Source organism: Meleagris gallopavo, chromosome 21 (assembly GCF_905368555.1).
Source record: "Meleagris gallopavo chromosome 21, MGAL_WU_HG_1.1, whole genome shotgun sequence".
Lineage (NCBI taxonomy): Eukaryota > Metazoa > Chordata > Aves > Galliformes > Phasianidae > Meleagris > Meleagris gallopavo.
Window position 1 is genome coordinate 5,528,599 of NC_139424.1, and position 15,107 is coordinate 5,543,705.

The following is a 15,107-nucleotide window of genomic DNA, read 5'->3' on the forward strand; positions in this document are numbered from 1 at the left end:
TGATCTTATCTGTCTCCCTCTGTCTCTCCATTTCAAACTGCTGAAGATGTGCAGCGTGGCACTGCCTGAAGTGATGACATCTGGCAGCAGGCCAGCTGCAGAAACACGCTGCTCCTCCCCGAGCCCGAGTGCAAGAGGCCAAGCATTCCTATTAAAAAGGGGGAAACCGAGGTGAAAGCTGGGAAGAGCTGAAAAGCGGGAATCCTGCCTGAGGGAACGTGAGCCCAGTGAGCTACAGAAGAGGAGAGAGGTGCCCGTGGGGAGGGAGGATCTGCCCCAGGGATATGGGAGCACACGGAGCATCCCTAGGGGTGACACTGTGCCAGGTGTCCCCTCCTGATGTGGTCACCCAGAGCAGCAGTGGGGATTCCACCACTATGAGATTCAGGCTCTGTGTCCATGCATTGCCAGGACATATGTTCTAAGTCTAGCCAAAGTTCCAGCAAATTCTCTCCTCACATTTCACCAGCCCAAGATGTTTCATTTTAGAAAAAAAACAAAACAAACCAAAAAACAACACACAGCCCAACACATAAAATAACTCATTTAAATAAATCATCCTCCCAACTGGTGGCTTTTATCCTGGAAATGGAAAAGGGAAGGATGTGGAGCAAAGAGCGGCTTCGCCATCTCCATGCGTGCAGCACTGAAAGTGCTCAGATCCAGCCACAAAGATGCTCAGATCCCAACTCTAAACCTCATGGGACACAAGGATCCACCAAGCCAAACTCTGTATCTTTACACAGCCTAAAGGTGCCACCCTGGCAGCTGAATGACCTTCCCCTGCCAGGCAGAAAAGGGCTGAAGGCATCGAAAGGAACAACAAGGAATGGATCTCAATGTCCTCCTTCGTATTTCTGCAAAATCACACATGGAATAGGCTCTGTGTCAGCAAATCCCACCTTCTTCCATTCACACACATAAATCTTAATTCCTTCAACAATAATGAGCTCTATCATACGTACTGCATCATTTACACTTGAGATAAACAGAGAACCAAACTGTAAATCCATTCTGTTGCCCAGGAATGGAGCAACCGGCCACGTGGTCAGACCTCAGTGCACACCTTCATCTGTTTGTATGTGCACCCATCTATCCCCAGCACAGTTTGGAGAATGTTTTTCAGAAAGCCAACCAAATAGACAGAAACGGATGGTTATTATTGTCTCTCTTTGTGATACGGATTCTCACAAGTGCTACACAGTAGGAAAAATGCTTCACGTAAAATGCTCGTGTGCAAAACCTTAGGGTACATTTTGTTCATTCTGAAAAACTACGTCCCTTAACCTATTTTTTAAGTCAACATATGCAAATATATTACGGGGGAAAAAAAAAGAAATGATCTGAATTAAACACCCAGCATTTTTACTTTCCTTGCCTGTGGTTACTTGCCTACGGGTGGGAAGAACCCAAAGGCTCTGCGTGACCCTTCCCTTCGTTCTCCCTCATCCTAAGGGACAAGGGTGGCCTGGGGTTGAGGCACTGGCCCCAAGTGCTGGGTATCAGGGGCCTGTTCTCATCCTGAAGCTGATGCTTCCTGTGGGACCCAGGCCGGTCCCTCAGCCTCGTGTACCTCTGCTGCCAATCCTGAACGAGGAAATTGCTTTTCCTTATGCTGCAACGTGTTGTGGAGATACGTTCATTAATGCCTGGGAAGCGCTTAGGCTTCAATGACAGCAAGAAAAGAAACAGTAAATAAGACCACAGTCATATCTTGTCCTGATTTGGGATGGGACAGCAGGACAGGACATGGACATAACCCACCAAGGGCGTTGGGTTCTCCATCCTCACCCAGGCACAGCCCCAAACAACGCACCGCAATGGTGGCAGGCAGCCCCTGAGCTCAATGACAGAGGTCACCTTCCGTCTCCCTTAGAGACAGAGTAGATCCCCATCTGTTATTTGGGCTGACCACTCCCTGAATTCCACTCAGTCTACTGCTCTGGCAAGCTTCCCAGGATGCAGATCTTTCTTATTCAGGATAACAATGAGGAGTTAGTAATTGGGGCTTTTTTCAGGTTTCCTGAGGTCCCTCCAATAGCTGCGTTGGTGGATACCACAGCCACTACCTTCTTCTGCAGGGAAGTTTTAAGCATTCTGCTTGGTCAGAAACACAACAGAGATATGCCACGAAGCTACAATGGGCCGAGGGCTGAGCTGGGTGACTGAGAGCCAAGTAGGAGCACACAGGATCATAGAATGGTTGGGTTGGAAGGGACCTTAAAGATGACCCAGTTCCAACCCCTGCTGTGAGACGACTGTCACCCAGCTCAGCCTGCCCACAGCACCTCCAGGGATGGGGCACCCACAGCTTTTCCAGTGCCCATCTACCAGGCAAGGCACAAGGCAGAGGCAGGCAGAGAGCCAGGCCCTCCTGCAAGAGTAGAAGCACAACGTCAAGTCTTGCAGCAACCACAAAAGAGTGCCTCAGCTGCAGCCACGCTCCATGCCCAAGGAACGGCTTGGCCAGCCGGAGCAGCCTCTCCATTTCCTCCAGCTTTCTCTGGGCAGCAATAAGAGATGGCTCATTGGGAGGAGATCCAGCATTAATGGTGCTTTAATGAGGCCTTTCAATATACTTACAGACTAATCAGCAAATTCCAAGAGGTTTGAACTCTAATATGTCATTCTGCATACACTGCAGCCACGGTGAATACCTTTTTCATGGCTGGGGCCGTGCGCTGCTGGGCCTGATGCCCTTCCCAGCCGTGGCTTTGTGCCACATGGGTGCTCGTGTGGCCGAAGCAAGGCTGTTACCTGCTAAAGGACCCAAAGCAAACACAACCCTTCCCATTCTCACTCATCTCTGAGGTCACCGCACCGACGCTGGCTTTGGGAGCACGTGCTCTGCCAGTTTCACGAACGGGACATTTCCTGTGTCCCAGGAGCCCGCACCAAACCTCCGGAGGCAGCTCCGAGGACAAAGGGCCAAACACAAGTTTTCCATCTCATTACATAAACCTGGCCTGGGGACGACAAAAGCCAAAGATGCTCAACAACGAGCGTCATCTGATCTGCACAGAAAGCTCCAGCACGGACTGAAGGCAGGCATGGGACAAGGCTGATTTATTCTGTCAGTCTGCGCCTTGAGCTGAAGATCACATCACACTTCCAGAAAACACTTGAAAAAAGCCTTCTGCTGACACCACAGCCGAAGGGAGCAGCACTGCACGCATGCTGGTACGCGTGCACGGCTCACACCCACCAGCATGACTCCCTCTGAGGTGACACGATGCCCAAAGCGCCGCATCCTCCAGCAGCAGGGCTGGCAGCGTCTGCCCTTGGCCCCGGATCACAGCTCGGGGTCCCAGCAAGCAGCTCGCTGCCCCAGCACTGCATACGAATGGGACAGGAGGAGGAGAGAATCCCCAGAGATCACGGCGCACAGGATTTGGTGTGGATTCATATCTGGTCAACAGAGGTCTTAAAATGTCAGGGTGAACAGTAGGGCAGTCCTGGCGGGGAAGCTTGCTTGGGCTTAACAATAGTGACCTGGACAAAGAAAACCTTTACTGATCAAACCCGCAGATTAGACACTGGCTCCTGCTCGCCCCCGTTTGCCACCAGACAGAAAGCTCAGACCGTGTCCGCTCGGACTGTGCCACTCTCGGCCTCTGGAAGGAGGCTGAGCGCCGTCAGCACGTGATCCCACGGGAGCAGTCACACGAGATGGATGTGCCACCTCCGTGCCGCCTCCCCCTGCACCCCCACCTCCAGATCTGACGCATACACCCCGTGCTCCTCTTTAAGCAGGAGCTTCGGACCCCCTCGTCCCTCCCAGCAGCTCAGGGTGTTCAAAGCAGCTTGCTGACAGACAGGCAGGTGTGCGGGTGACAGCGGCCACCTCCCCGCTCGCCCTCCCCAGCGCAGCCCCAGGCACAGCACGGGGGAGTACTGCGAGCCCAGCTGTGACATTTCCTTTCACCTATACCTGTACAGCTGTTTCCTACAGGGCTGCAGCCTCGAGTGAGATGTGTGAGGCTTCTGTAGGTGCTTGGGAACAAGATGGAACAGAAACGCTTCACACCTGGCCCCAAAATTACAGCACGCTGGAACGGGGCCAACGTAAACTGGCAGAGTACCAGTTGCAATGGACATCAATTAAGAAGGCTGTCATCCTCAGACTGCAGGGTTTGCTTTTTGCGATCTGCACCGCTCCTTAAGCCTTCAGCAGCACCAGCGCTGGAGTTTTCCAGATGGGATCATTTCCCTCAGATTCCACTCACTAGATTTATTGCAGCTTTTTTTTTTTTTTTTTTTTTAACTCACCCCCCCCCCCCCTTCCCCCTCCTCCTTTAAGAGACTGAACTATTATTCCACATTGCAGATTTCTCCAGGGCTGTATTCAGCGTCCTTGCGCTGTACGAGTGCTTGTTTGCAATGAGTTCCCTTTACCTTCAGCTGGAGAAAAGAGTTTTAAAAATACGCTCGAACTTTTTTCTGCCTTAACAGTGACTGCCAGCCAAACCCAAAGGCTGAGTGACCACAACGTGCCCTGCACAGCCCCAGGAGAGCAGCAGCAGTCCCTGGGACAGCATGCAGCAGGGAAGGTGGAGGTTGGGATGGAGCCCATCTCCGACCCCAGCAGCTCCTGCCCAGTGCCCACTGTTGGTGGCAGGGATGCTCGTTTGGAAAGGCAGACAGGGACGGAAGGAGTTTTTCAAGGATGACTCCTCCTTGGACTCTCCCGCTTGGGGCTCCGGTCTCTGCTCACAGTTTCCCTTTTCCTCCCTGGACTGAGCTCTGAGCTGGAAGCTCTCACTCTCATGGGCTGAGAGCATTCTCCTGCCAGCTGGAGGGGAGAAGCTCGAAGGTTATGGAATGGGAATATGGAAAGGATGCTGAGAAAACAGTTACATTCCCTCACCGGGGTTTTCTCTGTGCTTAGGAAGAGTCTGTGCTCTCTGACTCCTGGTCTCACTACTTTTCCTCTTGCCTTGCAAGAAGTCCTCCCCAAATCACTGTAAGGCCACCGCTCTGATATGGCATCCAGCCTTGGAAAGGACAGAATGTTGGGTCTGTGGAGGCATGGCAAAGCCCAGCCACTCTGACTGCTGCTCCTTCTGGACCTTTAAACCTGGGGCTCCCTGTCCAAGAAGCATCACACACACTACTACACATTGACAAGAGATATCTTAAAAGCCTGAAGAAGACCGAAATACTGTAAATACGTTGAGTAACAAGAAAGGACTAATTTTAGCCCAAGCCTATAATTAAAGGATCCGAAATAGCTCACCTACAACATAGCAGGTCACCAAATCTAGAGCTTGATGGGGAAACTAGAGAGAAGATAGAATGTCAACCATCCTTTAGGTGGAGAGTGCAAAGGAAAGAGATTTGTGTGCTGCGAAGAGGCACTCTGGACAGGTGAGTGGTGCAAACAGCAGGAAGCAAGAACTTGTGAAACAAGAACCACACCGAGCGTGCAAAGCTCAGAGGAGCTGTGCAGGACCTGATTTCCAGGGCTGGCACAGCACAATACGGAATATTGCTCATAATTTCTCAGAGCCTCTCAGCTCAGGGCTTTAGATTGCCTGGAGAGATGAGGCAGGGCTCAGACGAGCTGAGTGGTGAGTATCTGAGACAGTCCACTGCACACATGAGCATGCACATGAGGGGAAAAAAAAAGTGCCTCGCTGTTTCAGAGGAGGGAACCACAGTGACTAGCCCTATAAGCATACGTATTAATCATGCACCGTCTGGTTTTAATCCACACACTGCTGATCCTGCGTCTCACTGTATTGTTATCAGGGGAAGGAGTATTTCTCCTCAATCTTATTCACCAGCCAAAAGCCTGAAAATGCAAAAAACACATTTGTGAAGTGCCTTCCCAAGGACCCTGGGCCCCGGACCTGGTGAGCTGGGGCTGCTGCCTTTTTATTGGCGTTTAAAAACCTTTTATTAACGTGTGTCAGGGCTGGGGGAGGAGGGAGAGGCTCAGATTTCAGGACCCCCCATGCAGGGAGGTTTATTGTGGGAAGGGACATTAACACTTTCTCCCCCATGTCTCCCTGCTTGGGGAATGGGGCAGAGCTGCCTCTGGGCCGGGCAGCTTTCAGAGGGGGATGCTGAGCACAGGAGGAACTTGCAGGGTTGCAAACAATGAACGATGCCACCGAGGACCTCCCTACTGCACAGCCTTCCTGCAGCCCTGCCACCAGCACTCCGGAGACACTACACAGCAGGATGCTCCCCAGACACCAGGATGAGAGCTGAGGAATCCAGGACGTGCCCCACATTCCCAGGAACGTACCCAGAGCAGACCCACTCCCAGCTCAGACACAGCGCTGCCTGGCAAACCCACAGCCATCACCTCTTCCTGCAGCCCAGCTCAGCCACGCTGCTGCTCCATGCTCTTGCAGGGCACGATGCTGGGTGAGTTTGAGGCCCTTTTACCATGGGCTCCCATTACTGGCAGCGTTTCTTTCGGCTGTGAACGCTGCAGACGCAGTCTGACAGCCCAGGCACCAGGCTGCATAGTTTGCTGTTGACTGGTACATTCGGTGGTGTTCCATCACACAAGCTGCAATGGATATCTGCCCAACATACGCCCAGGAAAACATCACCAAGTTATGTTCACCCCAGAGACAGCTTTTGTTGGTTACAGCCTCAATGACAGTGCAGGAGACGACGGGAAGCTCTAAGTATCACACTGGCTCCAGCAGGAATCCTAACGCACAGCTTCATGGCAACGAACGGAGTCAGAACATTTTCACTCAAAATAAGAGCCAGGCCAAATGCTCAAAAACTTGCTGAGAAACTCTGGCTGAATTGTGCACTCCATCTGCTAAATGGGTCACGGAAAACAAAAAGAAGTGGGAAGCACAGTGTTTTGTCCTTTACAGCTTACAAAACAGCCATCCTCTTGGTGGAGCCAATAACCTCACACCATTTTAAGCCCAATACTCTCCACTCTTGCTTTTGAACAGATTCCCTTCCCCTGAGTTTTCCCAAATTCATTGAGAAACTGCAGTGCAAAAGTATCAGTAAGCAAGGTGAGATTGGTGCAAAGAGGAAACGGTCTCTTCCTAGCCATGCAGGCGATAGGAGAGGTAGCACAGCAGCTTCCCAGAGCCACTATGGTACACCAGAATTCTCCTCCCAGCTCCCAGCACATTGACAACACAAAGAGCAGAACATTGTCTGCCTCTCTGGCGAAGACCTGTTGTGAACACAGCGTGGAAACTGGGCCAAGCCTGAGAACACGAAAGCAACCAGGTGCAGAAAAATAACTCTTGCTAACCAGCAATGTAAAATCGGCACTGAAAAGAGAGTTCTTGCTGCACAGAAATACCATTTCTCACCTGCTTGCAGCTTGGTCAATCAGGAACAGACAAAAGCACACAAACAGGAAACTTCCTGCAACACGACTGGACTGCTGCAGAGTGAGGTTTTGCCTGGGCTGTGCACACTGAGAGGGCAGGGAGCAGAGTGGGAGACTGAGGACTGCACTCATGGATCCTCTTGTTAAGTTGAACCGAGGTCCTGAACTGCAGGAAAGTGCAACACAGCCGTCACAGTGCTGTCATTACACAACTGCTCCCACTCCAGTGCCTTTTCTGCAGCATTACCAAATCACATCTAATGGGGTAGGAAGGTTCAAAGAGGTTACTTTGCTACCAAGGCAGCTCACCTCCACCCAAGCTGTACGAGAAGAGCCACCCACCCTGCTTTTACAAGTCTCTTAATGCTGAAGAGATTCTACAACATCGCACAGAAGCCTACTTTCAAGTGCTTAACTACCCTAAGGAATGAAGCCTTTCCTCAAGCCTAATCTTCATCTATTTTGCTGCAATTTATGCCCATTCCTTCCTGCGCTGTTCAGCACAGAGCTGGAGGACAGCTTGTTCTCCTCCTTCCTACAACAGCCTTTTCTCCAGCTGAAAGCCGCATTTTCCCTATATTTTCTCTAAACTAAAATGCCCCAATTCTTTCAGCTCCTTCCTGGAAGTCAGGCTGATGGGTTCTCTGCTCCACCTCACCTGTCCCCCCACCCGTATTCAAAGGGCATACACACACCTGCTGCTTCACATTGGATCAAGAAGAGCCCCTGTAGCAACGATGCTTTTGCTCAGCACGGGCAGCGTTAGCACTGCTGGGTGAAAGGAACCCACCTGGGTGTGATGTGCCCGGTGCTGAGGCAGAGGGACCAGCAGGCAGCACAACACAAGGAGCACTCCACAGGGGCTCTGAGACTTGCACAAATTCCAGCCAACACCCCGACGTGCTGGGTGGGATCGCTGTTCTAATGTCAGTTACTTCAAACCAAACAAAACCCACTGAGGAGGCAAAAAAATAAAATGAAATCCTAATGCTGTGGACGGGCCAGGACATCCAAGCCTGGCTCCTTCTCTCTGGGATGTGCAATCTTCTCAGTGTAACTGATTCAGCCCCATCACACCCTGCATGGCTGCTGCTGCACTGGGATGGAAACCAGCTCCCACGGTTTCTTTATGAGGTGTTAGAATCAAAGGGACTCAAGACGGTGACAAATCTCAGCCCTGCAGCTCAGGTGCAGCAGGAGATGCTTCTCCTTTTTCACACACGTGAGCGCAAGTGCTTGGCAGGGCAGGTAGATGGCACTCTGAATGAACTGCTGTGTGGTTACAGCAGTCAGACCCTGGGGAATAACAGCTCCCTCCCACACGTCATGGGGCACAGCCCAGATCCAGTGCCTGGAGGAAGGAGCCCATGCATAGGGAGAGGGGTGATGGGACTGTCCCCAAAGGAACAACGCCACACACGGCGCAATTGTGCTACCTTAGGGCAGAGATGTGCTCGCTGTTTGACCTCTCCAAACACAAGACTTGAAAATCCTTTTTGCCAGTGACTTCCTAAACTAAAACGCTTCCCCAAAACTGGAAGGCTTTCAGTTTTAGTGGGGCTGCGGGCAGCACTGTGAGCACGGGCAGGGCAGACAGAGAAGTGAAAGAGAAATTCGCACCTCCTGGGTCCCCCCTGTGACAAAGGTCCTCAATTTCTCACGGTCATTTCAGGAAAATGTCAAGATGCGGCACATGGGAGCACGCACTGCCACTGTTACCAGCAGGCTCCCACCAGCCCTGCACCCCACTTCTCCTCCTACAGCACCGACTGCCCAGGGAAGCGGCACAGCAACACTGCTGCTGCTGCAGTTCTGCCTGCGAGCAGGAAACTGTTGAGAGCCACTCTCATCCTGCCGTGCCTCCGAGGGCGTGCAAAACAAATGCCATTGTGCCTCCTTCATCCCCCCCCTCCCAGGTTCAGGCACGGTATCAGCCCCCAGGTCCCTCCTGGCCAGGTGGTGGCAGAGAGCAGACCCCAAACCCCACATCAACAAGGGAACTGATTTCATTATTCTAAAAACAAACAGCCGAAGGAAAGTTCAGGCTAGAATGGGCTCCTAGAGCAAAGAAAGGAAAATAGAGAGCGGGCAGTGGGGAATGCTTCATATTCCTAAAAGCCTTTTGTACGTTAACACATGGTGTCTGCTTCTCTCTAGTCACCTATTTATCACTCTCCTCTTTAGAGAAGGAAAAAAGTCCTGGCTGCTTTCCTAAGGCAGAGTTTTGTGGCTGGGGGGAGGGGGAGGGTGCTTTAAGCATGATGCAAACCATTTGGAGTGCACTGAGAGCACTGCCAACACAAGCTGCACTATTTAAACAAGTGAGGAAATGATCGTATATACAACATGCCAGCGAGCACACACACACCAGAGGAAGTCGAGAGGGGTTTTCATGACACAGAGCTGGATGTCAGCGGCTGAAAGGTCGATATTTTCCCTTAACACCCTTCTCAATGACTTAATCGTGTTCCGTTTGCACAGAAAACTTCCCAAGAATAAAAGTCTGGAGGAATCGAGGGGGGATGTTTGGCCTACTGCTGACCTTGTCCGAGGTCCTCTCCACGTAGCAGGGCTCCTGGGGGGCGACCAGCAGGGGAACGAAGCCCGAGAGCAGCCGATCCTCTTCCAGGCTAAGCAGGGCAAGGTCGTCATCTGGGTCCTTGTACAAGGGCACCTCCGACTGATTCACTGCGGTCAGTATGTTACAGAAGTCAGCCAGCGTCGCCCACACATCTACTGAGACCCTGGGAGAACGAGGAGAGACGTGAGCAATTCGGGGCTGGAATGCATTGGGAGTTGCCTCGCGACGCTGCGGCGAATACCAGAGAGGTGAGACGAGGCAACGCACACCGCCCCGCACCGCGCCGCTGCAGCCGTGCCCACGGGGAGGGCTCTGCACACAGCTGCACTGGCACCGACCCCACAGGGCTCTCAGCCCTCCAACCGACCCTTCCTGCCCCCTGCATGGGAACGGCTCGGCCCTTCCCGCTGCTCTGCCCCACGCTGCACGCGGGAAGCGGTTCCCCAGCAGCCCCAGGGAGCCCAGCCCGTTCCAGCTGGGAGAAATGCCTCTCGCTGCTCTATTTCCAAGCCTGCTGGGAAGACAAACTCATCTTGCTGCGGGGGCAAAGGCAGCACTGGGGGCTGGTATTTGCTGCCAGCACGCGTTGCAGCCACGCTCTAAAGCTGAGAAAGTTTGCAGCTCAACCTCAGCCTCGTGGCATTAACTCGTGCTTTGCTTTTGGCCATGGTTTCAACGCCTGAGAGCGACCTGCAGAGCTGTCCCTGCACTGTCTCACCTTCCTTGGTAGCACCGTGGCCACGGGCAGCCCATTGGAGTGCATCCCCATCACACATCCCCGTGGCTTGGGCCATGCCAACTGCACGGCCCCAATTCTAGAAGCGCTTCTGGAGGGTTCTTTCAGCCTATGAGCTGGGAAGAACAGAGGAAGGTGGGGCAGCACCGAGAAGCACAGAGCAGCCAGCATCACCCATGGTGCAGCAGTGACCAAGGGCTGGAGGGAGGCCCCCCCCTGCTCTTTGAACTGCTCCAGGTGGACAGAATCTGCGCTCGGTTATTTACGGGAATCAATGTACCAGGAAAGCGCACTGAAATGAAACATCTTGTTTTCAAGAGCGTCCTGGGAGCCAGGCAGAATGAGCAGCCATTAATCAAAGCCCGGCACGTAATCAGCACACATGTAACGCAGAGTCGCCCACGTCCCCGAGCCAGCCCCAGCCAGCACATTGCAGAGAAGAGGTCCTTCAAAGCCCTCTGCACACAGACACCAGGAGCTGGGTTCATTCACAAAGCTCCATCGCTTGGCTCGGCCAGGTCTGGCTGTCAGAAATGTTTAAATATGGAAAAAAATAAACAGTTGCAACACGTTTTTTCAGAGGGATCTGTCCGAGGCCCTTTGTGATGTAATGGGAAACGTTGCGTTTGTGCTACCAGCTGGAAAATAAACAGAGCTGCGAGGGTTAAAAGGAACTGAACTTTCCACGACCCCTATCTGCAAAAGAAGAAAATAATAAGAGGAATGATCCACTGCCCCACAGCCCTGATAGTTTATCCTCCGGCCCGGGCTGCAGAGACAAGCACCGGATGCGATAGGGCTGCTCTGGGCCACCTCCAAGGCGAGCTCTGCCCATGGGAGATGCGCAGGGCTTGGGAGGCTCAGCCCTCCCCCAGTGCCCTGCTGGCAGCCAGGCTGGGCTGCATGCACCCAGTCACATCGCAGGGCTGGGGCACAGAGCAGGGGCTGCGGCAATGGACGAGCTGCAGCGATGCACAGGCTGCTCCCAGGTGCACGGGGCAAGGATGGAGAAGAAAGGAACGCACTGCACGGGGGCCATCTCCCTCCTCAAGGTTCACTGCTTGTCCTGTGAGCTGACACTGTCAGCATCCTGCAGTCCCCCAGCCCTGGACCCTATACAAGCATTCCCCGTCACTTTATCCCCTTCATCTTCAGCTCCCTACAGCTTCGCGGGGCCTGGCCACATCTGTCATTTGGGCTGGATGTGTTAGGTTTCCACCCTGGGTTTTCTTCAATGCAACCGCAGTTCTGCTGTGGCGGGCAGCGAGCTCCCGCAACAACACAACCCCGAGCAGCCCGACAGCAGCCAGCACACACCACATTTCTGCACCTCTGACCATTTGCTGCCTCTCCCCTTGGTTCGTTTCCCCCTCCGCAGGGCAGCACCACCCCCTGAGGAGGGGTCCTAGCAGTTCCCCCGCTCTCGTTGGCCAAAGCCCTCTCCTTGCTGCCCCTTCCCAACACGCTGAGGCCACGGCTGAATGCTTTCTGACTCTGAGCCCAGCCCTGCAGATCCCAGAGCTTTTAAGCAAGGAAGCGAGGAGGGGGTGAGCACGAGGTCTTCCTTCAGAACGGGGGGTTCATTCACTTCCCCACAGACGCATTTCCATTTGCTTATTCCACCAGGATGGAGGGGGGGGGGGGGAAAAGGAAAAAGAAAAAGAAAAAGAAAAAAAAAAAAAAAAAAGAGTTAATTTCTTTTTTATTGCCTCAGGATTCCAGGTTTAATGTAGCTGTCAGTGCGAGCGCAGCCCAGCTGCACGCCGATGGGACGCGGCCCGGCCATGCACAAGTGCAGGCCGAGATGTGTGGCCAGGGCTCCAATGAGGACGGCCCCCACTTAGGATGATGCCCATAGGGCCTTAGGGGGGCACGTGGAGATGCACACTGAGGCCCAGAGCCCAAAGTGGGGCCCTCACACCCACCACCATCTTGGCCGGGGGGAGCGGGCTGCCTGGTGATTAATATCAAGTACAATGACCCCATGTTACAAGCCTGCGGGGGCCTGTGGAGGTGGCCATTTCCTGTGTAATACCAGCTTGTTTAAACACTAACAGTCAAACTCCACAGCTGCAGAACAAACCCGGAAAGAGAGGAGCAAAAGAAGCCCTGCATTGTGTTCCCGAGGCCCGCGCTGCCGTGCAGATGGCAAACGGTGTGGGCTGGGGGCTGAGGGGCCATGCGCCCGCTGCCAGGAGCCTCCCAGCACCACACACAGCCCACGTCCTGCTCCCAGCTTCCCTCCTTCCCAGCCTGCCTCACCAGGGCTCAAGGCAAGGAACAAAAAGGAGGCTGAGATGGGAGCTCTTCCCCAAGCTCGCCCTGCTCAGCGGAGACAACCTTGGGGTCAGAGCGGGACACTCTTTCAATCGCTCTGCCCCTTGGCATCACTGATTTTTCCCTACTCTGCCCTACATGTGGTCCCTCTGGTCACCCAAGTGCCACCATACTCCTCCCTGAGGTGCACGGCTGCTCCCAGTCCCTGCACTAACACGCAGCCTATCTCTGGCTCCTGCTCCACCCAGCTCTACCTTCACTCTCAGCCAGCTTTACACTACCGAGACTCCTCCGAATCCTCACTTTGATGTCTTGATAGAGAAATTCTGGTGGACAGCATTACTATCAAGGCTGAAATCTGCAAAAGGGATTTTCCGTTCCGTCTCCAGTAAAACTCTTGACACCCCTGCCCAAGACTGTGTCCATCCCTCCCAGTGGGGGCTGCCATCTCAGTGACGCTTCTCTGCAAGACCGATGTGATGAGAGAGATCTGGCAGATCTCTCTGGGAAGGTAAGCTCCAGAAAGCGCTCAGCTCAGAGCTTTTGGATTCAATTTAATACTTGGTTTAAATTAACCATTTTTAAATGCTTGCAGACAGTCTCTGCAAACTGAGAGGCCCTTCACTGCAGCGTGGAAGGAGAGCAGATTCTCCAGGGTCAGCCCAGTGGCAGATAAGTCTGTCCAGCCATTGACTTCCCTATCAATTCTTGCATTGCTTTAAGCAGTGGATTCACTGCAGCAATAAAACAGAGCACAGAGAAGCTTTCTTTGCTTAACTCAGCTCTTCAGCCATACACCCCAAAAGGAGACACATTCACCTCAACAGCAGCAGCTCCCTGGAGGCTCACCTTCCACTCATCTCTGCCTTAGGAAATGTCTCGCTCCCCTAGGCTTTGCTGTCATCCCATCTCTGCAAGGCTCTCCTGAGGACAGCCGGTCTGAGAGATGCTACCAGCCGAGGGCTATGGCATACACTGCTCCAACACCTCCTGTTCCAACCTCAGTGCAATGTTCGCCATGAGTCACACGTGTTTTAAGACACTGAAGTGAGAGCTGTGAGCAGCCAGAAGACCTGGGAACACCTCCATTCATGTAGTCTGGTCCGGAGCAACCAGCCCTGAGGCAGAGATGTCCACAGTTGGGTTCAGCTCCCATCCTGGAAAACCCAAAGAAAAGAGGAGCCATGCAAAACTTGCTGAGCCCCTCCTCTCCCAGAGAGGTAGAGGGAATGAACAGCCCTGCCTCTCAGATACACTCAAGATCTCAATTTGGGTCTTTTAAAAACAACTCTCAACACATCCTTTGAGTCACACCTGGGTGTGATCACTTGGGTTCACGTGATAGAGCAAGGAGAGCTTTTGGGGAAAGATTTTCCCTCTTGGCTGCCGGTGCCCAGCTTGGGAGGAGATGCCTGCCCAGAGCCAGCTCCATCCCCACATCCCTGCCAGGACACAGACCCACAGATGGAGCCTTCCAAAATTCCCTTCCTGCCCTGCGAAGCCCACGTGGCTCTGCGCTGCATGCGGCGCTCACCCCTCGCACCTTTCCCTTCGTCTGTCCAACAGGGAAAGCAGAGAGCAGAGGAATTTGGTGTTTTTTTTATTGTATGGACTCAAATCCAGCAGTGTGATAAATGCATCCGAGCTACAATTAGGAAGATATATAGCATCAGAATGCGAAGGTCTGGGCAGCGTGGTGAAACGCGGGCTCTCCAGAGCCCCAGCTATGTTTCCCATTATGTAACCCTGGTCATGGGCAGACAGCCAGACTCCAAATGAAAAAGAGACTCTGGCTTGGCACCGTTTCTATTTTCCTATCCTCATTCGGGGTCAGCGCAGTGTCATACAGCTGCAGAGAAAGCTCCGGGGATTAAACCTGGGAAAGACTCCAAGACCAGGACCTGGGTTCAAGTACCAGCTGAAAGCAATAAACCAACTGCCACAGCTGGGCTGAGTTTAGACGTTCTCAATGTCCCCCAGCTCTCTCACTTACTAAGAACCAGCAATCACGAACATGGCGAACACAGCACGAGTGGAGGCCTCGGGATGTAGAGCCTCAGCAGCCCAGGCCCTCGGCTCTGGTGGAGGCTTGACAAGCTGCCCTACTGGCCCCGAGCCCAGGCCATCATTCTGGCAGCAGTGCTGGCCCCGGATGAGCTGCACTTTGATGCAAGTTCTGAGCCAGGCCT

The 15,107-nt window shown here is 53.2% G+C and overlaps 1 protein-coding gene across 3 annotated transcripts in view; it reads right to left on the reverse strand.

Annotated features, from left to right (window-relative positions):
* Positions 1 to 15,107, reverse strand: part of SMG6 (SMG6 nonsense mediated mRNA decay factor) — a 90,720-nt gene that overhangs the window by 27,575 nt on the left and 48,038 nt on the right. For all 3 annotated transcript variants that reach the window (XM_085240509.1, XM_085240508.1, XM_085240510.1), the window contains one exon: positions 9,867 to 10,068. In XM_085240509.1, coding sequence (XP_085096635.1) covers positions 9,867 to 10,068 — 202 coding nt within the window. The remainder of the gene's footprint in view (positions 1 to 9,866; positions 10,069 to 15,107) is intronic.